The sequence below is a fragment of the Podarcis melisellensis genome (assembly GCF_964234715.1).
Source record: "Podarcis melisellensis genome assembly, chromosome: 6".
In the NCBI taxonomy this organism is placed as follows: domain Eukaryota; kingdom Metazoa; phylum Chordata; class Lepidosauria; order Squamata; family Lacertidae; genus Podarcis; species Podarcis melisellensis.
In genome coordinates this window covers 4,303,564-4,329,285 of record NC_138538.1, presented here as the reverse complement: position 1 = coordinate 4,329,285, position 25,722 = coordinate 4,303,564, and the positions used below count along the sequence as shown (strand labels likewise).

General features: G+C 47.8%; 1 protein-coding gene across 1 annotated transcript in view; it reads right to left on the bottom strand.

Annotated features, from left to right (window-relative positions):
* ANGPT4 (angiopoietin 4) overlaps positions 1–25,722 on the bottom strand; it is a 44,480-nt gene that overhangs the window by 14,056 nt on the left and 4,702 nt on the right. The window contains exons 2-3 of the mRNA XM_081917167.1: positions 2,592–2,747; positions 1,665–1,786 (exon numbers count right to left, since the gene is read on the bottom strand). Of these exons, the coding sequence (XP_081773293.1) occupies positions 1,665–1,786; positions 2,592–2,747 (278 nt within the window). The remainder of the gene's footprint in view (positions 1–1,664; positions 1,787–2,591; positions 2,748–25,722) is intronic.

The following is a 25,722-nucleotide window of genomic DNA, read 5'->3' as shown; positions in this document are numbered from 1 at the left end:
CAAGAGGTCCTCACATCTCAGCAGAGCCATGGACAGTGATGGCTGGGAAGAGAAACTCAGTCCTTGAGAAGCTGAGAACTGCAGACCAGGAAAGCAAGACTGAGATAAGGAAGTGAGCCAATTGCAGTTGGGGATAGATTTATTTCAAAGCCTCCTGAGTACATTTCTGGACAGGGAATCATCCAAGCCCTGCTGGGTTCTTGGCTCATAGGATTAGCAAACTGGAGATTCCTTTTACCCGAGAGAATGTGTTTGTAGCAACTAATGAAAGAGAGAATGATTTGCTTTATTAAATAATAATAAATTTTTATCTATACCCCGTCCTCCCCGGTTCAGAAAACCGGGCTCAGGGCAGCTAATAACAAATTTAAAACAATTGATGCAACAGAAAACAGCATAAAATACAGTATAAAATGTGAATAACAATATATTCAGAATTCAAAAGCAATTTAGGGGAAAATCCATCCAATAAACATTAGATGATCGCCAGGGCCAGCTGGCTAAATTAGTCCTATTTGGGCCAGCGAGGAGACCAGGGGAGAATTAGCCGTGGGATCCCAAAGCGGGTAATCTTCATAAAAAGCGGAGGGAATGAAGGGGAATAAAAGATCCGGCTGAATTCAAATTAAAGGCCAGGAGGAATAAATTCTGTCTTACAGGCCCTGTGGAAGGAAGCTAAATCCTGAAGGGCCCTGGTGTCATGGGACAGAGCATTCCACCATGTCGGAGCCACATGAGAAGGCCCTGGCCCTGGTGGAGGATAGTGTGACTTCCTTAGGGCCTGGGACCTCTAAACTATGATTATTCATGGACCTTAAGGTCCTCTGTGGGGCAGACCAGGAGAGGCGGTCCCGTAAATACAGTGATTCCCAAACTTTTTTGGACATCGATCGCTTGGTTCCATAAACTCATCCCCAGTGCCCCCTCTACCTTAGCCTATATAAAGTATTATTCAGAATAGTGGTTCAACCCACAAAGGAAGATAATAGCAGTAACAGTAACAGTAACACTAAATTACACATTTATTCACATTTATTCAACAGAGAACCCTCTGCCTGGTTCCCTGTAACTTGGCTTCTCATAATGAGGAAATCGCCAGAAGGCCCTCGGCGCTGGACCTCGGTGTCTGGGCTGAACGAGGGAGGTGGAGACGCACCTTCAGGTCTACTGGACCGAGGCCGTTTAGGGCTTTCAAGGTCAGCACCAACACTTTGAATTGTGCTCGGAAATGTACTGGGAGCCAGTGTAGGTCTTTCAAGACTGGTGTTATATGGTCTCTACGGCCGCCCCCAGTCCCCAGTCTAGCTGCCGCATTCTGGATTAGTTGTTGTTTCCAGGTCACCTTCAAAGGTAGCCCCACATAGAGCGCATTGCAGTAGTCCAAGTGGGAGATAACCAGAGCATGCACCACTCTGGCAAGACAGTCTGCGGGCAGGCAGGGTCTCATCCTGCGTACCAGATGGAGCTGGGAGACAGCTGCCCTGGACACAGAATTGACCTGCACCTCCATGGACAGCTGTGAGTCCAGAATGACTCCCAGGCTGCGCACCTGGTCCTTCTGGGGCACAGTTACCCCATTCAGGACCAGGGAATCCTCCACACCTGCCCGCCTCCTGTCTGCAGGAATCCAGGTATTACTCCACCTGCACAGCAACAACACCTACCTGTTTCGGTTCTGCAGCTTGTGGATCTCGTTCGTCTGCATCAGCAGCTGCTTCTCCAGCTTATTGGTGGACAGAGAGTTCTCCAGGAGCTGGATCTCAATGCGGGAGGTCTGGTTGAGTACCTGTGCAAGGCACAGAAGAAAACCTGAAGCTGGAATGAAGTATAAAGGTAAAGGGACCCCCGACCATTAGGTCCAGTCGTGGCCGTCTCTGGGGTTGCGGCGCTCATCTCGCTTTACTGGCCGAGGGAGCCGGCGTGCTGCTTCCGGGTCATGTAGCCAGCATGACTAAGCCGCTTCTGGCGAACCAGAGCAGCGAACGGAAACACTGTTTACCTTCCCACCGGAGCGGTACCTATTTATCTACTTGCACTTTGATGTGCTTTTGAACTGCTAGGTTGGCAGGAGCAGGGACCGAGTAATGGGAGCTCACCCCGTCATGGAGATTTGAACCGCCGACCTTCTGATCGGCAAGTCCTAGGTTCTGTGGTTTAACCCACAGCGCCACCCGTCTATAAATATATTTTATAAACGAATAATGCACTCTATCCTCACAACTACAGGATTGCGGATTTGGAAGGGACACCAGGGTATCATCTAGACTGACATAACAATTTTTCCGTATTTCTTCTCTTCTTCAACCCTCTTTCCCCATTAGAAGAAGAAGAGTTTGGATTTGATACCCCACTTTATCACTACCCAAAGGAGTCTCAAAGCGGCTAACATTCTCCTTTCCCTTCCTCCCCCACAACAAACACTCTGTGAGGTGAGTAGGGCTGAGAGACTTCAGAGAAGTGTGACTGGCCCAAGGTCACCCAGCAGCTGCATGTGGAGGAGCGGAGACGCGAACCTGGTTCCCCAGATTACGAGTCTATTGCTCTGAACCACTACACCCCACTGGCTCTCTAGAAAACCTCCACCAACCCACCTGAGCCTCCACGTCGGTCAGTTTCCTGGTCTGCTCCGCTGTTTGGTTCAAGAGGTTCGTCCCAATCTCCAGCATCGTGGCCGTCTGGTTCTGCACCACGTTCTGCTGGATCTGCACCATTTCCGACTTCATATTCATCTGGATATAGCTCTCCAGCTAAAGGGGAAGGAGTCAAAATGTTAAGGGCAAACTCCTCAAGACCTTTCCTCCCCCTCTCTCTTGCCTTCCTCCAGCCCATTTGACAAAAAGGTCCCTTTTCTCCCCCCCCCTCCCCATTTCCTCCTTCGGAAGAAATAACTGAGAAACTCATTCGGATGAAATAATTGCGGCGTTTGTCTCTAGAGAGGCACCTTGGATTCTCTTGGCTCCACAATGGTGCCAAATCTGGAGCAGTTCTTGAGAAATATAACCCAGGGCAATTTGACCAAGATGATGCTCAGGGATGCTTTTTGTGGTCAGGCAAAATCCTGAGCTATCTAGAGGTCACGACATGTTGTCAGCAAACCTGGAACGCTGCCTCCATGAGAGACTGGGGGTGGAATCTGCTTTTGGAAAAATTAATCTCTCTGAGAAATGTTGGCTAAGAAAAGCGCTGGATGTTTATGGTGTCCCTGAAATCCCTCTCGTTTTCTAGACTCCCATTTTCTCTTGCAAAAATCCTGCTTCCATCTAACATACAGGTTTCAATGCTGGAGCTGGATAGCTTCTTTGAGAAAATAGGGGCTCTTTTCAAAGATGAATTGGCGGAGAATCTGCAGGAAGGAAAGGTATTTGCTCTCCCCGAATTTTCCTCTCCAAAAAGGAGATCTGAGATACTAACAGTGAACTTGTCATCTCAGTGTGAATCATCATATACGGCCTCGGCCCAGTATACCTGAAGGAGCGTCTCCACCCCCATTGTTCAGCCCGGACACTGAGGTCCAGTGCCGAGGGCCTTCTGGCGGTTCCCTCATTGCAAGAAGCAAAGCTACAGGGAACCAGGCAGAGGGCCTTCACGGTAGTGGCACCCTCCCTGTGGAACACCCTCCCACAAGATGTCAAGGAGAACAACAACTACCAGACTTTTAGAAGACATCTGAAGGCAGCCCTGTTTAGGGAAGCTTTTAATGTTTAATAGGTTATTGTATTTTAGTGTTTTGTTGGAAGCCACCCAGAGTGGCTGGGGAGACCCAGACAGATGGGTGGGGTATAAATAAATTATTTTTATTTTTATTATTATTATTGACGGGAGGAACTCACAAAACTTCCCAAGGAAGACTGAGCATGCTCAGTGAGCACGGAATATCGAGTGTCTATTTGGGGCGGGGCATGGAATGGAGTATTAGGGAAATAGGCATGGCTGGCCAGCACCCTGAACAGGAGCACTCCACACGGGATTCCCTACAGCAACTGTGCATTTGTTGTGCGACACATGCAATCTTTGCCCCCAAGGCCCTGATATATTGGATGAAAAGAAGGCAAAAAGCACCGCCCCCCGGGCCCTTTCCTGCTTCTCCTCTTCCCCCTTCTCCAACTGGCCGGCAGCTGGGAAAGGTCTGTGTGCATCTCTCCCTTGGGATCCGCCAACACCATTCCGCATGGCTCGGGGCAGGGTAAGAATAAACATGTCATTTCCTCTAAAGCACTTCCTATTCCAAGCCTTTAGCTGAAAGAGCTTCAGGGGAGAGCCAGCCTTAATCAGATAATTGCTGTGATCAATCCGCTATAGTTTCAACTGCATTGTTTAAAAGGCTTGCTAACTGAGCAAATCACCCGCTTGATGGACTGCTCCCAGTTGCTGGCCTGGAGTCGAGGAATATGGAATCCCAGCCACATCGATTCCAGGATGAAGGATGCAGCACAAACAACAGCTCCAGTGGTGCAGTTGGCTAACGCACTGTATACAGGTCTGTGGTGACCACATAGGGTCCCCGGATGTTTAATGGTCTATTGATCCCTGTGCCACCACTGTGCTCACTTCCCTGCTGCCACCAACCCGTTGTTGTTGTTTAGTTGTGTCCGACTCTTTGTGACCCCCTGGACCAGAGCACGCCAGGCACTCCTGCCTTCCACTGCCTCCCGCAGTTTGGTCAAACTCATGGTGGTAGCTTCGAGAACACTATCCAACCATCTAGTCCTCTGTCATCCTCTTCTCCTTGTGCCCTCCATCTTTCCCAACATTAGGGTCTTTTAGGGGACTGCAAGTTCTGAAGGAAATCAGCCCTGAGTGCTCACTGGAAGGACAGATCGTGAAGCAGAGGCTCCATTACTTTGGCCACCTCATGAGAAGAGAAGACTCCCTGGAAAAGACCCTGATGTTGGGAAAGATGGAGGGCACAAGGAGAAGGGGACGACAGAGGACGAGATGGTGGGACAGTGTTCTCGAAGCTACCAGCATGAGTTTGACCAAACTGTGGGAGGCAGTGGAACACAGGAGTGCCTGGCATGCTCTGGTCCATGGGGCCACAAAGACTCGGACGCGACTAAACAACTAAACAACAACAACAAAACCCTTTCCTTATGAGCCCAGTATGATGTCACACACCTAGGAGGGCAAACGCCACAAGGTCCAATTCCTGTCATCAGTGCTTTTTGCTAGGGGTACGCAGGGGTACACATACCCCCTAAAGTTTTGTGAAACTTTGTACTTTTGTCCATTTGCTTTTCCCCCGATTTGAACTATAAAATGGTGATTTTCTTGAGTCAAAATGAGAATACCCCAAACATTTGTTTTTTAGAAAAAACAACACTGAGGTAAACTATGGAACTCCCTGCCACAGGAGGCAGTGATGGGTTTGAAAGAGGATTAGACAAATTCAGGGAGGAAAAGGTTGTCGATGGCTCCCACCCACGATAACTAAACGCTTCTGAATAGCAGTTGCTGGAAACCACAAGAAGTGAGAGAGCTCTTGTGCCCGGATCCTGCCTGCGGCATTTCCTTAAGGCATCTGATCGGCCACTGAGAGATCAGGATGCTGGAGGGCAAATTTTGCAAAAGGGCTGTGTTTTAGTTCCCATTTTGTTTCAGAAAGTGAGGTTTGCCTTGAAACGTGACATCTAAAAGCTGACCAGCGAAGTCCGGCTAAGCATCTGGGTCTGATCTGGCTGAGGGCAAAGAAGATGCAGCAGCAGAGAGGGGCACCCGTGAGTTGTCACTGAGAAAAACGGAAAGACGCCTCAAGCTTAGGACACAGATGAAAGTCAGATGTCCCTTCCTCTTTCTCAAGCCACCAGGGAGATGAGTTTCCCAAAACTGGCCTATTTTTAGGAGAGGTTGTTGTGAATCAAATGTTTGGTTAATTTGATACATCCCAGGTGCCCCCTGTTTTTGGAAGGGCTTGTGGGAGACAGGGAAATGGGGACTTCAGAATACATGCTGTTGAGGCCCCTGAAGCAAGAACGTAGCAGAAAGAGATTCCTACTGTGGAGGGACCAGGTCTTGAACTAGGAGTCTCTAGGTGTGAAGGACAAGTTTTCGTGCATCACAAGATGCAAGCAAGCCCCGATAAGAAGTAATGACTCTCCGGCAGTTTTATGTGCATTTATTTAAAACATCACATCCAGAGAACGGCTTCTTGCCTGCTCGCATTGGCGAGAGTTGGTCAGTCTCTGCCCCTTTCACAGCAGGAAGGATGCCAAATTCCTGCCCTTCCCCTCCTGCCCTTCTTTTGTCCTCTGACCTTATCTAGTCTCCTAAAACGGGGACTGAGAAGCTGGCCTTCCCCCTCCCTACTTCCACTTGACACACTCTCAGTCCTCTGCTTATCTGCTGGTTGCCTAGCAATGCTCTGGCTGCCTCCTAACTCTCCCGCTCCTTGAGAGCTAACAGTGTCATCTTCTGGAAGGGGGGGGGGGCAAATTACCCCTTCTTGGCTGTGTCAGCCAGTTTTCATCTGCAGAGTCGGTCTCTCTCTCACTTAGCTCAATTTCTGAGTCTGAATCTTCTCCTACACTCAGATGAGCCATGTTCCTGACAATGCCAAGACATATGCAGATGGCTTTCAAAGGACTAGGCCCTATCCATGAAGGGCAGGTCGAACTAAGCCCCATAATAAACCACAGCACCAAGTTTACCCTCTTCCCCTCCTTCTGCAACACACTTCTGGAAAGCAACTTTGTTAGACACGATTCTTCTGACGGTTAATTCCCCAGTTTAAGGACATAAGAAGAGCCTGAGGCATGGAGTACCATCGGTCCATAATAGCTGTCTGTCCTGAACATATGCCCTTCCCTGGAATATCCCAATAGAGAAGAGGAGAGTCAGTCTGAGCTGATGAACCAGGGGACAGATCAGTGGATAGAACAGATAAGGCAGGACCAAAGGTAAAGCAGAGCCAGGGGAGAAAGCAGAATAAAGGAAAAGCTTTGTGCCAGAGCAAGGTTCAGCTGGAAAAGGAAGCCCCTCCCTGTCTAGAAAGCACCATTGGTCAACCTGAATGGGCAGAGCGAGCTCATTTTCTCTAAAAAGGTTAACTCCTGCAATTCAGCCTCCCACCACAAGAGGCAGTCACACAAAGATGCCAGCAGTGCCAATAGCTTTCCATTCTCTATCATGGTGATTTAATAGGCTGGATTGCAGGAAGCAGACATCTGGATTCAGCCTCAGATGTTGCCTCTTAACACCACAATAAACCCCCTTGCAAATGGAATTAAATTTATAAATAAGAAAATGTACGATAAGGAAAGCTATGTAATATGATTAGGACTGTGATATGGTCTTTTGAAACTCTGATATTGGAAACTGCTACATATAATTACTAAGAAATTTGGATGGAAGAGATTTGAGGAAGTCAAACACTATGTTTATGAAGATGGATGGTACTTAATTTTAATTAATTAAGTGGTAATATGTTATATGTATCTTTTTTCTTTTTTCTCTTTTTCTCCTATTTTTTGTTTGTTTTTATTATTGTTAATCTTTTCTTACTATGTTTATCTACTGAAAATAATAAATATTATTGGGGGGGGGAATAAACTCCTTTGCAGCCACCTCCCTTGTGCAATGATGTGCAGAGATGTTCTCCTGCAGATTGTTGAAAGCTGAGGGCTTAGCAATAGCTTGGGGGTGGACTCTTCAAAAGGTGTTTGGAATGATGGAGAGAAATATTTCAATCCTTCAAATGTGTGGCATCACCTACATCATCTGCTTGGCACATTAGGAGTAGTTTGTCGAGCAGAGGGTAGTATCTGGAGAGAACATGTCAGTGTGAATACCCACAGCTCCTGGAGACTTTCCCTTAGTGTCACATTGTTAATCCTCCAATTTTGCCGGGCAAAAGTTTTGTTTATGAAAATGAACAAATCTGAGTACAGGAAACACAAGCAGAGGCTGGGGGAGGGGTGGTCACGGGTCGAGGCTGGGAGGAACACATTACCCAAAACAACATGCCCACCAACTGCAACTTGGCTTCTCATTTTCTTGTGGAAAGGGGCATGTCTAATGTTGTTTAAATGGAGCAAAAAATGGAGCAAGTAGAGGCAGCTGGCTTGAATTAATCAGGACTGAGTGTGAACTGCTTCTTGTTTGTCGCAAATATTTTCCAGAACGTTTGCTTGGTGTAAGAGCATAAGAAGGACCAGGCCAGTGGTCCATCTAGCCCAGCCTCCTGTCCTCACACTGGCAAACCAGATGTGGGGTTCTCTCCTGGTCAGGAAAGGAAATCTGTTACAGGAAGTTAACGTTATGCCAAGTGTGCTGGGCCCGGGGGTAACCCACGCAATGTGGTCCAGGACTGGTTCAGAATCTGAAGGTTCTGCTAGGAGTCAGTCCAATAGGGCCAAGGCAGGATACGAGGCAGGAAACCAGGCAAGGACAGGTACAGGATCTCAGGCAGGATCTAGCATGCAGCAATGTTGCTCCCGCAACCTGGGGCGGGATCCGACAGCCTTTTGTCTTTGTCAGGGTAACAGCTGGTCCTGATCCCCCGGTGACTCACCTCCCTGTTTTGCAAGGAGACATTCAACCAAACATACAGAAGAAAATTCCCTTGGAACTACAGAGCCAATCAGAACATGTGCTTCTTCAGTGAGGCCACTTTGTTTCGTTGCTAACCAACACCTCCACACACCTCCCTCTCAGCTAGTTGGCTTTCACATTAAGATGATTAGCCCTTAGGTTGCATGATCCTTGACTTCCAACAAATAGCTGATTTGCTCTTGCAAGCAGATTGCCATCAGATGTACACCGAAAAGAAAGGCGTGTCTGGATCTACACGCCGTTGTCACATACAGAGCACAATGATTCAGAAGTGAGAGCCTTGCGCCGTGTTTTAGAACGGGGAGCATGGTGTGCAATTAAGCCAACTGTAGATAATAAGAGGGATAAAATGTGTAATGACAGCTTGGATTGCTTTACAGGAAAGTGACCCAAATAAGTGAGGCCAGCATGAGGAAAGACAGAAATAGAGGGTCAGAAGTGAGTGTTTTGTTTGTTTTTTGTCCTTTTAATACATACCCCAGAAGGAACTCTGAGTTCCTTTTCTTGACAAACTTGCTAACTGGATTAGCCTGCTCAAGTCAAGTTTCATTCCAGTGCAACTCAACAGACTGTCCCGATGAATACAAAGAAACAGCCCATAAAGGGGACTAAGCTGTAGAAGTCTGCAGAAATTGTATTAATTTGATAGTTGGGCGTTGCTGTGATGCTGTCCTCACATCCCTGTACTTAGGGATGTAAGGAGATCGTGATTTCCATCGTGTCATCCGTTCATAAAAACATAAGATGAACCTGCTCTCACAGTGGCCAGCCAGAGGCCTGTGGGTAACATGCAAGGAGGATTCGAACACAAGGGCAACCCTCTCCCATCCTGTGGTTTCCAGCAACTTGCATTCATTGCTGCCTCTGACTGTGGTGGCAGAGCAGAGCCATTGCTGCTGTTGTTTAGTCATTTAGTCGTGTCCGACTCTTCGTGACCCCGTGGACCAGAGCACGCCAGGCACTCCTATCTTCCACTGCCTCCCACAGTTTGGTCAGACTCATGTTTGTGGCTTCAAGAACCCTGTCCAACCATCTCGTCCTCTGTCGTCCCCTTCACCTTGTGCCCTCAATCTTTCCCAACATCAGGGTCTTTCCCAGGGAGTCTTCTCTTCTCATGAGGTGGCCAAAGTCTTAGAGCCTCAGCTTCCAGTGAGCACTCAGGGCTGATTTCCTTCAGAATGGAGAGGTTTGATCTTCTTGCAGTCCATGGGACTCTCAAGAGTCTCCTCCAGAACCATAATTCAAAAGCATCCATTCTTCGGCGATCAGCCTTCTTTATGGTCCAGCTATCACTTTCATACATCACTACTGGGAAAACCATGGCTTTAACTATACGGACCTTTGTTGGCAAGGTCATGTCTCTGCTGCTAGTAGCCATCAATGGTTAGTCATCTTCTCCATGAATTCTCCATAAGGCCTTCTCCATAATCTTCTCCATAAGGCCTGGAAATGATGCCTTATGAGGAACGGCTAAGGGAGCTGGGCATGTTTAGCCTGGAGAAGAGGAGGTTAAGGAGTGATCTGATAGCCATGTTCAAATATATAAAAAGATGTCACATAGAGGAGGGAGAAAGGTTGTTTTCTGCTGCTCCAGAGAAGCAGACACGGAGCAATGGATCCAAACTACAAGAAAGAAGATTCCACCTAAACATTAGGAAGAACTTCCTGACAGTAAGAGCTGTTTGACAGTGGAATTTGCTGCCAAGGAGTGTGGTGGAGTCTCCTTCTTTGGAGGTCTTTAAGCAGAGGCTTGACAACCATATGTCAGGAGTGCTCTGATGGTGTTTCCTGCTTGGCAGGGGGTTGGACTCGATGGCCCTTGTGGTCTCTTCCAACTCTATGATTCTATGATTCTATGAATTTGTCTCATCCACATTGGTGACCCTCCCTGCCTCTTGTGGCAAGGGGTTCCATGGTTGAAGATTGCTCTCTGTGAAGACGTATTTTGTCTGTCCCGAGTCTTCCAATTCAGCCAATCTAAACCAAATGACGACATTTCTAAGTCTTTTTAGGGTCTTCAGAATCTGAAATATCAAGACCGGGGAGGTTTTCTGAGAGCAAATGACCACCGGCCAAAATTGCTGGCCATGCACGACAAGGCCTGCTCCAGCTCACATGGAAACTTTGCTCCTGCTGAACCCAGTGGGATATGATGTTTTCCCTGGGGGAAGGAGGAAGTTTCATTGAGAAATCCAAGGCTTTTTCCAAGATCCGCAGGATTAACACAGGAAATGGGGAAAGAGGAAGCATCCATAAATGAAAATCTGATCTTCCTGTGTGTGTGTGTGTGTGTGTGTGTGTGTGTGTATTATAAAAAGGCCCAGAAGATTTTTTAAAAATGGGAGAAAATTATGAACCACATTTGTGTTTTACATGGGAGTTACATTCTGTGGGGATTGTACGTAAAGGCAAAATTGCATATACTGTAGTCAGAATGACCCTGGAACCGCAACCCCATAACCATCCCTACCTTTTCAGAGATGGAGCTCCAAGTGGACCAATCCTGTTTTAAAGCCACACAGGTTGGTAGCCACCTTCCTCCAGTGGCAGGGAGTTCCACAGTATGACGCGTAAAGGGCATATGACGCGTAAATGTGCTGCTTTATATCATCTGTCTTAAATCTCCCCACATTCAGCTTAAGCCTCTTCCGCCCTGCAGAGGAGGTGGGATTGCGGGCATCACGGCCCAGCCCCCGCGCGATTGGGGGAATCCCCGGCCGCGTCACCCCCCCTGGCCAGCCAATCGGCTGGCTTTGGGGGCATGGCATGCCCGATTTAAATGCAAGTGCGGCCGGGGATCCCCCTCTTTTCCCGCATACCAGCTGTTCCTGTTTTTCCCGCCCTATAAGGTTTTCGTTCCTTGACCTTGCTATGGACCTCAGTTGGTTGCCGTTCAGGGGCCTGGTAGGAATTCTTCCACTTGGCAAATTGGCACCAGCCACTTGGTTTTTGCTTACCTCGTAGCAAATCATCACAACTTTCTTGGTATTGGCGGTTAGGCATTGGTATTGATCTTTAGATGCAAGAGGGGAGGTAGCGCCATCACCTGCCCCACATATTGAAGGGTAGCCTGATAAAGGATTCTGGGGGGCGTGGCCCTGTCCGAAGCCTATGGTGGTGATGGCCTAAGGCACGCCCCCAATCGGTGACCCCAGGGGAGTTCCTAGTTGATGTGCATCAGCAGGACTCCCCCTACCGGTGGTTAACACTTCCTGGACTTCAAGTGGACAGGCTGAAGCTGGGTAGTCTATTAGGACCAATGCCTAAGCCAATACCGCTCATCCCCTGTAACCATCAAATAAAGTTGTGGCCATATTTAGCCCATTAACCTTAAATAATTGTGTCATGTATCTTTATTTCCATGGGGGGGGGACCTCGCCACACAAATTGCACATCCACGAGCTCTACTATTGAGAAAAGGAGAAGAGCTTTTTTCCCTCACTTTTCTCCATGCTGTGCATAATTTTATCAGCTTCTATCACCTTGCCCTTTATGCACCTTTTCTCCAAACTATGAAGTCTCAAATGTTCCTGACCCCGAGCATTAGGAGCATGCAGAAAAGCAGCAAAGTTTATTCAGTTCCGAGAGGTGCAATGCAGTTATTTGCCCTGGATTTGAGCCAAATTGCTTTCCATCTCCCAGCCTGCTCCTCCTTCCATCAAGACTGATAGTAGCTGTTATGTACTAAGTTTGGATCCTAGAACAATAGGCAAGTAGGATCCTAGAATGCTTGGCTTGCAGGAAAAGGCCAATCAGGTTCCAGGAGGGAAGCAGAATCAGCCAATCAGACGGGACTCATTGTGTAAATAATGTACAGTGGTACCTCTGGTTGTGAATGGGATCCGTTCCAGAGGCCCATTTGCAACATGAGCAGAACGCAACCCGCGCCTGCGCGTGCATGGGTTGCGATTTGCCGCTTCTGCACATGCATGTGACATCATTTTGCGTGTCTGCGCATGCACGAGCGGCAAAACCCAGAAGTAACCCTTTCCGCTACTTCCGGGTCACCGCAGGACACAACCTGAAACGCTCAACCTGAAGCAAACGTAGCAAGAGGTATGACTGCATATAAAAGCCTGAGATTTGGGGGGCAATTCAATCGCTGTTTTACAAGCTGCAATAAAGAGCATGGAATCACTACAGGACTCTGAGTATGTTTCAGTAGCTCTGCAGGAACTGTGTTGTTGTTGTTTAGTCGTTTAGTTGTGTCCGACTCTTCGTGACCCCATGGACCAGAGCACGCCAGGCACTTCTGTCTTCCACTGCCTCCCGCAGTTTGGTCAGACTCATGTTTGTAGCTTCGAGAACACTGTCCCACCATCTCATCCTCTGTCGTCCCCTTCTCCTTGTGCCCTCCATCTTTCCCAACATCAGGGTCTTTTTCCAGGGAGTCTTCTCTTCTCATGAGGTGGCCAAAGTCTTGGAGCCTCAGCTTCATGATCTGTCCTTCCAGTGAGCACTCAGGGCTGATTTCCTTCAGAATGGAGAGGTTGGATCTTCTTGCAGTCCATGGGACTCTCAAGAGTCTCCTCCAGCACCAGAATTCAAAAGCATCAATTCTTCAGCGATCAGCCTTCTTTATGGTCCAGCTCTCACTTCCATACATCACTACTGGGAAAACCATAGCTTTAGCTATACAGACCTTTGTCAGCAAGGAACTGTAAAGGTAAAGGTAAAGGTACCCCTGCCCGTATGGGCCAGTCTTGACAGACTCTGGGGTTGTGCGCCCATCTCACTTAAGAGGCCAGGGGCCAGCGCTGTCCGGAGACACTTCCGGGTCACATGGCCAGTGTGACATCGCTGCTCTGGCGAGCCAGAGCTGCACACGGAAACGCCGTTTACCTTCCCGCTGGTAAGCGGTCCCTATTTATCTACTTGCACCTGGAGGTGCTTTCGAACTGCTAGGTTGGCAGGCGCTGGGACCGAGCAGCGGGAGCGCACCCCGCCGCAGGGATTCGAACCGCCGACCTTTCGATTGGCAAGTCCTAGGCGCTGAGGCTTTAACCCACAGCGCCACCTGTGTGTAGCTATCTCTTAAAAACCACTCCAGTGAGTTTGGGGGGAGCGTATGGACAACTTGCTAATTCACTTTCTCCGAAGCCTCTCATTAATCATGGCTGCCTATTGCCAAGCGCACAAGACCCTTTGCTCCCCCTCCTCCTTTTTCGCTTTCTCCCCCCTTCCCCATGTTTTCCTTTCAGCTAAACTGAATCTCTCCCGCAATGCAAAACATCGTGTTCAGAAAGGAACTCGAAGCCCAGGCCCTGTCGCCCTGATTTCTGACAAAGCCAGAATAACAAACTCAAAACCATCAAAAGTGCCAGCGAGGGAACAGGGACGGGGTCGCGGGCACATGCCTCGTTATTTTGGGAACGGCAGGACCGATCTGTGCTTTCCTTGTCCCTGGGAAGCTTCCAGAGAGGGAAGGATTTGCTTGAAATGTGCAGCGTAGCAGCAGTTTAAGGGAAGGAGGGAGAGAAATTCAGGGAGGGTGGAGACAAAGGAGAGATGGAGGATTCTCTCCTCCAAATACCGTTCTTTCTCTTCCCCTCTTCCACTGAAGCAAGGAATTTGCCACACCACTGCAAAGTTGGCTACCTTTGGTGGAGAAGGCTGGGGGAGTCCTATAGGGTCTTAATTTGCCGCCTGTTTATCTTCAAATTAAGAAGTTAGTGTGGCAATGGCAGGGACAAACAGATAGTTTAAGGCTGCCAGACTCCAACGAGCAAACATGATCCAGAATGTGTCCTCAGCCCAAGCCTCTTGCTTCTTATGACATCAATATTCATGGTGTACACACTCACTTTATGTGTGTGTGTGTCTGTGTGTTAGGGATGGGAGGAAATTCAGTTTTGTTCACATTTTAATGACAAAGTTGCCTAATTCGCACCCTCGAACCAGTACAGTGGTACCGTTCCGGAGCCCCATTTGCATCGAGAAGCAAATGCAACCCACGTCTACACGTGCACGGGTCACGATTTGCCGCTTTCGCACATGCGCACGACGTCATTTTGAGCGCCTGTGCATGCACGAGCAGCGAAACCCAGAAGTAACGTGTTCCGTTACTTCCAGGTCGCCGCGGAGCACAACCTGAAAGCCCTCAACCTGAGGCTAATTTAACCCAAGGTACGACTGTCCATGAATGGAGGTGCAACTATCCTCTGATTGCCAATGCAATTGCCAATGCAATTCTGGGCTGCATCAATAGGAGTATAGCATCTAGATCAAGGGAAGTAATAGTGCCACTGTATTCTGCTCTGGTCAGACCTCACCTGGAGTACTGTGTCCAGTTCTGGGCACCACAGTTCAAGAAGGACACAGACAAACTGGAACGTGTCCAGAGGAGGGCAACCAAAATGATCAAAGGCCTGGAAACGATGCCTTATGAGGAACGGCTAAGGGAGCTGGGCATGTTTAGCCTGGAGAAGAGGAGGTTAAGGGGTGATATGATAGCCATGTTCAAATATATAAAAGGATGTCACATAGAGGAGGGAGAAAGGTTGTTTTCTGCTGCTCCAGAGAAGCGGACACGGAGCAATGGATCCAAACTACAAGAAAGAAGATTCCACCTCAACATTAGGAAGAACTTCCTGACAGTAAGAGCTGTTTGACAGTGGAATTTGCTGCCAAGGAGTGTGGTGGAGTCTCCTTCTTTGGAGGTCTTTAAGCAGAGGCTTGACAACCATATGTCAGGAGTGCTCTGATGGTGTTTCCTGCTTGGCAGGGGGTTGGATTCGATGGCCCTTGTGGTCTCTTCCAACTCTATGATTCTATGATGATTCTATGATTCTGAAATTGGGATTCCTCTTGGAATTTGGCCATGCAGTTCTCCAACCAGCCAATGTGTACATAAACACAGATATTGGGCGGAAGCGTGCATACGAACGGATATATATGATTGAAGATCACATTATATTTGGAGGAATTGCTTGGGGGAAACGTGCCTATCAGTCAAAATGTGCCTATTAGTTATTTGAAGAAATTCTCACTAACTGCTGCTGGATTGACATGAGGATTAAAAGAAATTGAACTGAATTTAAGATTGGAAAAATGAGAAACCAGGAGAAATCACAAATGACAGATTTATCCATCCTGGGTGTGTGTGGAAGCACTCTGCATATGCACTAACAACAACAACATTTTAAATTGCATTTTAACCTGTATTTTAAATTGTTTTTTTGTTTGTTTTTCTTACTATGTTTTTACTGAAATTTTTATTGATGTTAGCCACCCTAAGCACAGCTCTGGCTGGAGCAGGTGGGGTATAAATAAAATTTATTATTATTATTAATTATTCTTATTATTAACAACAACACTGTCAATCTCCTTCATAATAACCCCTGGCCTCCACAGGCAGGCATCATGGCCTGAAGGCAGGCAGAACTTTCCCTTTAACTGCCTGGCCAATATTTTTCTTACATTTTCCAATTCTTTCACAACCCCCTCCTCCCCTCCGCTTGCCCCCCCCCCAATGCCTGCAACAGAGTTGTTTTTTCAGGACCTGAATCCAAAGAAAACAGGTCCCATTAAGTGCTTCCAGCTGGATTTATGAAAAACAGGCCTGCTTTGGAAGAGGAGCCTTGTGGCATGGGGGTCATGGGGACACGGGTCTTTTGGAGAGGCGGTCCGGGGGGGGGGAGAGAGAGAGCAGATGCTCCCCCTTCTCTGAGAAATCCTTCAGGTTCCCTGCAAAGCCACAATCAGGAAGCCCAGAGCCTCAGAGTTCAGCATGCATCGCTTCTCATTTTAAATGGACAGCGATGCAAACCTAGCCATAGCCAAAGACTTTCGGCACACTACAGATTTGTTCTCAGCTTGATAAAGAAGAGTTTGGATTTGATATCCCGCTTTATCACTACCCAAAGGAGTCTCAAAGCGGCTCACAATCTCCTTTCCCTTCCTCACCCACAACAAACACTCTGTGAGGCGAGTGGGGCTGAGAGACTTCAAAGAAGTGTGACTAGCCCAAGGTCACCCAGCAGCTGCATGTGGAGGAGCGGGGAATCGAACCCGGTTCCCCAGATCACGAGTCCACTGCTCTTAACCACTACACCACACTGGCTCTGATGCACCTCTTTAAGTGCCAAGCCTTCCCACAAAGAACCCTGGGAGCTGAAGTTTAGTGTGGTTTGCAGGATTCTCCGTTAGAGGTCCCAAGCCACCCACCAACACCAAATCTGCACACCGATTAACCTCTAAATCCTGGAGTCTTTAGGGGTGAAAATGGCTCTACCTGGTCAAATCACTGGGGGTGTGGTATGCCCATGTTTTCAGGACTTATAGATGGTAAAGGTAAAGGGACCCCTGACCCTTAGGTCCAGTCGTGGCCGACTCTGGGGTTGCGGCGCTCATCTTGCTTTATTGGCCGAGAGAGCTGGGGTACAGCTTCCGGGTCATGTGGCCAGCATGACTAAGCCGCTTCTGCCGAACCAGAGCAGCGCACAGAAACACCGTTTACCTTCCCGCCTGAGCGGTACCTATTTATCTGCTTGCACCTTGACGTGCTTTCGAACTGCTAGGTTGGCAGGAGCAGGGACCGAGCAACGGAAGCTCACCCCGTAACGGGGATTTGAACCGCCAACCTTCTGATTGGCAAGTCCTAGGCTCTGTGGTTTAACCCACAGCGCCATCCACGTCCCTACTTATAGATGGCCATCTTGCAAAACACAGGTGCAGGACACAACCCTTTTATCGAATCACACAATTGTAGAGTAGGAAGGGTCCTCAACAATCACAATGTCTAACCTCCTGCAGTGCAGGAATGTCAACTAAAAGCTAAAAAAGCTAAAGGACCCCCGGATGGTTAAGTCCAGTAAAGGAGACTCTGGGGTTACGGCGCTCATCTCGCTTTCAGGCCGAGAGAGCCAGCGTTTGTCCACAGATAGCTTTCACATGGCCAGCAGGATTAAACCGCATCTGGCGCAACGGGATACCATGATAGAGACCAGAGTGCATGGAAATGCCGTTTACCTTCCCTCCACAGTGGTACCTCTTTATCTACTTGCGCTGGTGTGCTTTTGAACTGCTAGGTTGGCAGGAGCTGGGACAGAGCAACGGGAGCTCACCCCGTCGCAGGGATTCGAACCGCCGACCTTCCGATCAGCAAACTCAAGAGGCTCAGTGGTTGAGACCACAGCGCCACCCGCGTCAACTAAAGCATCTATGACAAATGGCCATTGAATTTCTATTTAAAAACCTGTAATGAAGGAGATTCTGCCACCTTCCGAGGGAGTCGGTTCACTGCCAAACAGCTCTTACTATAATAAAAATAGTAACAGTCACCACAACAAATGTATAAATTTCTTGATATTTTAGTGTGGTCCTTTGGAACTCCCTGCCTATTGATTCCAGGCAGGCACCTTCCCTGAATTCCTTCCAGTGTTTAGACAAGCCCACCCAGATATTTAGAAAGTTGATGTGAGTTTTAATCTGTTTCCAGCCTAATGTTATTTTAAGTTTCCCAAAGTTTTAAATTTGTGTTCATAACTTTTCTTATTGTCTTATCTGTTTTGCAAACCTCCTTAAGTTGTTTTCTTTTAAAAGCCTTTCAAGAAGTGTAGGAACTTTGTGGAATAAATAAAATAATAAATAACAGCAGACACCCTCACCTTGGCATTTGCTGAAATTTGCAGCGCTGTGAAAATATTACAAATTTCGTTTCAGCGAACTCGGCATTCTTGCCATAGCTGTCAACGCTTCTCTTTTTTTAAGGGAAATTCCCTTATTCCGAATAGGATTCATTGCAAGAAAAGGGGAAAGCCGACAGCTATGATTCTCATGCTGCCTGGTTCTGTGCCAGACACGATTCTGTGATTGCGAATCTAATGCAAGGATTTGTGAAATGCACACAATCCTGACTCGGATCTGACAGTGCAAAGTGCGCTGAAATCTTTGCATGTCCTCTAGCGAAGAGTCTCAGCAGTGGGATTTGGCTCTTGAGGAAGAACGGAGTCATGGTCGTTGCTGGAGACTCAGGCAGTAGTTCCTTGCTATTCTACCCCTGTGCTCTGTGTACATTTCGTCCTGCAAAGCGTTGCTGGGTCAGCCAGACTTTCCCAGTAGCTGCCTCCGGTGCAGCTGTGTACACAGAAGAGAGCAGCCGGACGTCCAGTATCAAGAAGATACTCTTCCAGAGGAACGTGGAAAGAGTCCTCAGCTCAATGTGGCTACAGACCTTCTAAGAAGGGCTACTCTTTTCCATTGACAGACTTCTCAGAGCCAGCTCAGAGCGAAAACGATTCTGAGGCTCAGGGCATGGATGCATTTAATTTCTCTGTCTCTCCGCCCAGCTTACTAACAGCAACATCAAGTCCCAAGCCAAATTGGTAGGGGCAGTCTTGTGAACAGTGGATGCTCGGGTTGTGAACATGATCCGTGCAGGAGGCACATTCACAACCCGCAGTGGCGCGTCTGTGCACACGCGAGTTGCAATTTGGCACTTCTGCAGATGCACACAGCGCAATTTAGCGCTTCTGAGCATGCACGACCCCCGAAACCCGGAAGTAACCCATTCCGGTTCAGTGGTACCTTGGGTTACATACGCTTCAGGTTACAGACTCCGCTAACCCAGAAATAGTATCTCGGGTTAAGAACTTTGCTTCAGGATGAGAACAGAAATCGTGCTCCGGTGGTGTGGCAGCAGCAGGAGGCCCCATTAACTAAAGTGGTGCTTCAGGTTAAGAACAGTTTCAGGTTAAGAACAGACCTCCGGAATGAATTAAGTACTTAACCCAAGGTACCACTGTACTTCTGGGTTTCGGTGGGTCTGTAACCCCCCCAAAAAACCACAACCCGAAACGTCTGTAACCCGAGGTATGATTGTGCTCGTTAAGCTCACACAGCTTTATTTTATAAGTGAGATTTATTATTATTATTATTATTATTAATTCAATTTATGCACCACCCTATACCCAGAGGTCTCAGGGCGGTTCACAAACAAGACCGCAACATATAAAATCAAACCAAAAACAATAACCCAATTTAACCCCCCCCCCCAAAGAACCACATTCTAAAAGGGTGTTGGATGTCAAGAAGATCAACCAAAGGCCTGGTTAAAAAGAAACGTTTTTGCCTGGCACCTAAAAGTATATAATGAGGGCGCCAGGTCAACTTCCCTGGAGAGAGCATTCCACTGACAGGGAGCCACTGCAGAGAAGGCCCCGTTCTTGTGTTGTCACCCTCCGCACCTCTCGAGGAGGAGGCACACGAAGGAGGGCCTCAGAAGATGATCTCAGGGTCCGGGTAGGTTCATATGGAAAGAGGCGGTCCTTGAGGGATTGCGGTCCCGAGTCGCTTACAGCTTTATAGGTCAAACCCAGCACTTTGAATTGGGCCTGGAAACTTAATTGGTAGCCAGTGCAGTGGGACCAGGATCAGTGTAAAGTGCTCAAACCATCTTGCTCCGGTGAGCAACCTGCATCAGCTGAAGTTTCCGAACCATCTACAGAGGCAGCCCTATGCATAACCTGCTTTTTTTAAAAAAAGAAAAATAAATCACAAAGGTGAGCTTAATTAATTTGGCAGCTTTTTTTAAAGAGGTGTGTGTGAGTGTACAGGTGAAATGAGTTAAATTATTTTTAAGATGAGATCCAAACTGGCTGCTTTCAGAGGTGCTGTCTTATGGCCAAAACATGCAATGTCAGAACATTGTAAAAAGAGCCCGGCTAGTGGATCGGGCCCATGGCCCATCTGGCCCAGCCTCCTGTTCCTACAGTGGCCAATGAGATGCCCCCATGAGAAACCAGCAAGGAGGATTTGAACACAAGACCCCTCTGCCCTCCTGTGGTTTCCAGCAACTGATATTCAGAAGCATTGCTGCCTCCAGCTACTAGCCATTGATAGCCTCCTCCTCCTCCAGGAATTTGTCTAATCCTCTTTTAAAGCCATCTAGGTTGGGGGCCCTCACTGCCTCCTGTGGGAGGGAGTTCCATAGTTTAACTCTGGGTGTGATGGCCTGGGACTCAGGCTCGGACTCGGAGCCAGAGGAGTCTCAGTCTGCACTGGATCCTTTGCCTCAGGCATCAGCTGAGCCAAGTCTGGGGCCTGATCCTGAAGAGCCCCAGTCTGCACAGGTTCCCCTGCAACAAGCCCCAGCTGGGCCGAGTCAGGGGCCTGAGTCTGCCCTGGCTCCAGATGCGGGGATTACCTTGCTGCCTTCAGCTGGGCCATCACTTACAGCTGCTCCACTACCAGTTGGTTCAGGGGAGGCTGAGGCGGCCTCTGGGTCTAGTAACCCACCGACATCTCCCGAGCTGCAGAGACTAAGGTCTGAGAGAAGGAGAGACCTGAGTACTCGCAGGAGGAGTGCTTGCCTTCGGGAGAAACAGGGAGGTGAGTCGCCGGGGGATCAGGACTGGCCGCTACCCTGACAAAGATGAAAGGCTGTCGGACCCTGCCCCAGGTTGCGGGAGCAACATTGCTGTATGCTAGATCCTACCTGAGATCCTGTACCTGTCCTTGCATGGTTTTCTGCCTCGTGTCCTGCCTTGGCCCTGCCAGACTGACTCATCATGGTACCCTTGGGTTCGGAGCTGGACCTGGACCATGTTGCTCAGGTTACCCCCAGGCCCAGCACACTGGGCAGTGTAAGTAAGTGCTTTCTTTTACATGTTCAGAATCTTCCAACATTCGTCTCAATAGATGAATACTAGTGTTATGAGGGAGGAAAACTGTATCAAACATATGTCGCAACAGGAGCGGGAAACCTGATTTTAAGAAATTGTATTACATTAAAGTAATTTGGTTGGCTCTGTAATAATTTAGGGCAATTAATATAAATAATCGCAGAAAACTTTTCTCTGTCGATTTTCTCCATGCCACACATAATTTCATCAACGTCCATTTGATTTAATTTCCCCAGGGCGCTGATTAACCCCTGGCATAAAGAGGCAGAGTCGGTTCCCCTCTGAAAGTCAGCCTATATTTGCATCTTTGCATGTAAAACCAGCAAAACTTACGCAAATCCCTATGCCGGGACTGTACCCCGGGCCATTTAAGCAGCGCAACACATCCTGCTCAAAATCTCCATTTTAAGTGATCGTGGTGGAAAGCAGACCAAAGAGCGGGAGCTCGCAAGCATCACTCCCCCTGCAACCCCCCATTCCTTTTCTCACGAGAAGAAGGCCCAGAGATTCCTCCCCCTTTGCCGGGGAACTCAGATCCTTCCAGTTGTCCACCGGATGCTATGGGACGCTCTCTGGTCCCAACCCAATCAGGGATGGAGTTATTTGCAGGTCTGACGTAAGCAGCTGTAGCTTAGATGACAGACGAGAGGTCCAGCCGGTCCTCTAGAGGGAAGACGACTTTTCTCCTCGCCATGGCTGTCTCCTATTTCGGAGGGAGTCGGCTGCCAAGAAAATAGTGGGGAGGAGGGAGAGGAGAGCTGGGTCCCCCGATAGATATTCCTAGCTCCTTCTCTGAATCAATCAGCTTACCTCCCTCCAGTTTGTTACGGGGGGAAATCTAGGTGCGAGGCTGCTCAGTCACCCAGCTGGTCTGGCAGAGCCCTCGGGTCCCTGCGAAATAAAGGAGTCCAGCCACCAAATAGCTGTAGACCAAAGTTTATTGCGCAACAGGTTCAAAGAGGAATTTTGAACCCTGAGGATGGGGTGACAAGGACTTTTAAAACTTTCCCACCATATCCCAGAATACAGTTCGTACAGCATCTGTTATGTACTGAGTTGAATAGAATCCAAAAGGCAGCAGTCTGATTGTTCCTAGAACAATAGGATTCAGAATGCAGCAGTCTGATTGGTCCTAGAATAATAGGGTCCAGAATGCAGCAGTCTGATTGGTCCATAGGAGCCACCCAATCCAGCTCCAGGTGGAAGTGAATCCGCAACCTGATTGGCCTACAGGTGAATCCCAGAATTAGCCAATCACGTGGGGCCCATTGTGTAAATAGTGTATATAAAGCAGACATTCTGGGAGAACTTCCTCCTCACCACTATGAGCTGAATAAAGAGCATGAAATTCACTCTCGACTCCGAGCATATTTCAGCATCATTGATACATCATTGCTACATCACTGACATGTCACAAAAGGGGAGGGGTAAACGGGTCATACTAGTTTAAGCTGGGCAAATATGTACAGACAAGTCCTTGGTACAAGTTTAGCATAAGCAGACATGTCAGGGCAAGACTCAGGTATAAGATTAGCATAGGCAAACTCCTTCTGAAGTCCCACCACCCAAAGTACAATAGAACTTCTTTTGCATGTCTGGACCCCTTGGCAAGTCCGGTGTTTCCTTGGCCAACAATCAGCTCAGCAATTGTCCCCTCTGGGAACTTCCTGGAGTCCTTTTTCAAGGGGAAAATAGCTTTGGAATGGGGGAAAATGGCAAAGGAGTTAATTTTATATTATTTTTAAAGCTAGGTAACTTCCCTGAGCTGTCAAGTTGAAAGGATACATTCAGGCATAATATTTGTAACATTTAACAACTTTAAAAATGTGCCCCCTCCCCGTAATTTCCGTAACAACTTCTAATCTATCTTATCTATCTATCTATCTATCTATCTATCTATCTATCTATCTATCTATCTATCTATCTATCTATCTATATCTATATCTATCTATCTCTATCTATCATCTATCTATCTATCATCTATCTATCTATTAATGTCTTCCATCTGTAGAAACTCAGACCTGGCAGAGAACATTCAACTATTGGCTTCGTCTTAATCTAAATCCACCTGGTCTACTGCCTCTAGTAATGCAAGACCCTCACAAAAGCAAGTGGTTCAAAACTGTGCATCAAAAACTCCTTACATGCGGTCTGCATTCACAGTCCCTACTATCAATGGGCCTCATTAAAGCAAAGAGTCTAATAGGCCAGCGCCTGAAAGACATTGAACGACAAAACAACCTGATTATCTTAAAGAAACTGTGCCCATGGTATACCTACTTTCCCCCTTCTCATTTTGACTCTCCAGCTTCATATTTGTTTAAACTAACCATCCCAAAATACAGACGTGCCTTTACATTGGCTAGATGGGATGTTCTTCCCTCTGCTGTACTCGAAGGTCGTTACCAAAAGACTCCATTTGAAAAACGACTTTGCCCATGTGGAGATGGTAACACGGAAACAGTGTCCCACGTCCTTCTATCTTGCCCCCTTTACAAAGACCTAAGGAATGAGATTATTACTCCACTCATTCTCTCCAACCCCGGCCGTTCACCAGACATTACACTGTATTTTCTATTATCTGATACGGATAGTCAGATAACAGAGAAGGTCGCGAGGTACATTGAGAGAGCTGCGAAATTGAGGGCCACCATCTGAGTGACAGACTTGTTCATCTGACGGACCTCCTTTTGCTTGTTCTTTTCTTCCTTTTATCCCTATTTTCACTTTTAACTCTTGTATAGCTGTGGCCTGTTGGCTTTGCTAATAAAGTTTTGATTTGATTTGATTATCTATCTATCTATCTATCTATCTATCTATCTATCTATCTATATCTATATCTATCTCTATCTATCTATCATCTATCTATCATCTATCTATCTATTAATGTCAAGGTTGGGTCTCCTGTTCTTTACTTCCACTCTCATGAGAAAAAAAAATGTGCAGGCCAATTGCTGGGTGAGAAATCAATTTATCCCCACCTCCCAATGCTCTTCTGGCCAATGACTGCAAAGGGCCAGGCTGATGGACAGGCATCTAACACATCTTTTGTCAAAAATTGCCTTCACACTCCATGATTCAAGCACCTTTTTCTCTAGGCAACACTTTCAAGATAAAAATTTGCTCGTGCCACACCAAAAATTTTTCATTGATAAGAAATGTGTTGGGAAACAAAAATTAAAAAAACTCCTAGCATTCATGACACAGAACATGACTACTTTATAATACGATCACGGGACATGCAGAAAGTATAAAATGATGCAGCTACGTAAGAAAAAATGTATCACTCCCAAAATACAATCATAAGTACCTTAACTGTGTATAAAAACACAGTAAGAGGAATGAGCTCACTTTTGCAAATAAAAGAGATATTTTGATACTATGCCATACTGCACTGAAATGTTTAGATGTTTCTTTGATGGTCCTTGAATCTTCCTGCCACACTTGCCAGCCTCTTCTGCCACATCAGTGTGGCGCATCGCACACCCTTTGAGAACCACTGTCTTAAGACACACAGACACACACACACAAATTTGCTCTGTGATTCTTACATTGCAGTGGGTTGGACTACAGTCAAACCTCACATTACGTTTGCTTCATGTTACGTTCTTTCAGGATACGTCCCGCGGCGACCTGGAAGTACCGGAAAGGGTTACTTCCGGGTTTCGCCGCTTGCACATGCGCAGAAGCGCAAAATGACGCCACATGCATGCACAGAATCACAACCCATGCGTGAGCAGACGCGCCGCTGCGGGTTGCACTCTTTTTATGTTGCAAACGGGCCTCCGGTACAGATTCCATTTGCAACCAGAGGTACTACTGTAGATGATTTTTGGGGTTCCTACCAACTACATTTGGTACAAAGGAACTGGAGGCCCCTCGACTGTCCTCGGGTCCAGTATTGGATCACTTTGACCGGATATCCCCAGCCGATGTGGACAGACTCCTCCGAGCTGGAAAGCCCACCACCTGTCCTCTTGACCCGTGCCCGTCTTGGCTGATTAGAGCGTGTCCAGACGAGGTGCGGGCCCTCCTGGGGGATATCATCAATTTGTCCCTTGGCACGGGGACATTCCCAGGGGAACTGAAGGAGGCAGTGGTGCGCCCGCTCTTAAAGAAAACATCATTAGATCCTTTAGATCTATCCAATTACCGCCCGGTTTCGAATCTTCCGTTCCTGGGTAAGGTGATTGAGAGAGCGGTTGCTGAACAGCTTGGTGGGTTTCTGGATGAAACATCGGCTCTGGATCCATTCCAGTCCGGCTTCCGCGCTGGCCATGGGACCGAGACGGCTCTGGTTGCCCTAACAGATGATCTTCGTAGACAGCTGGATCGAGGCGGGTCGAGGCTGCTGATTCTTCTAGATTTGTCAGCAGCTTTTGACATGGTCGATCACGAACTTCTGGACCACCGCCTTGCCGACGTGGGGATCCAGGGCACAGTCCTTCAATGGCTGCGCTCGTTTCTCTCTGGTCGGGGACAGAGGGTGGCGCTTGGGGGGGAATTGTCATCGCGCCACTCCTTGGTGTGTGGAGTGCCTCAGGGTGCGATT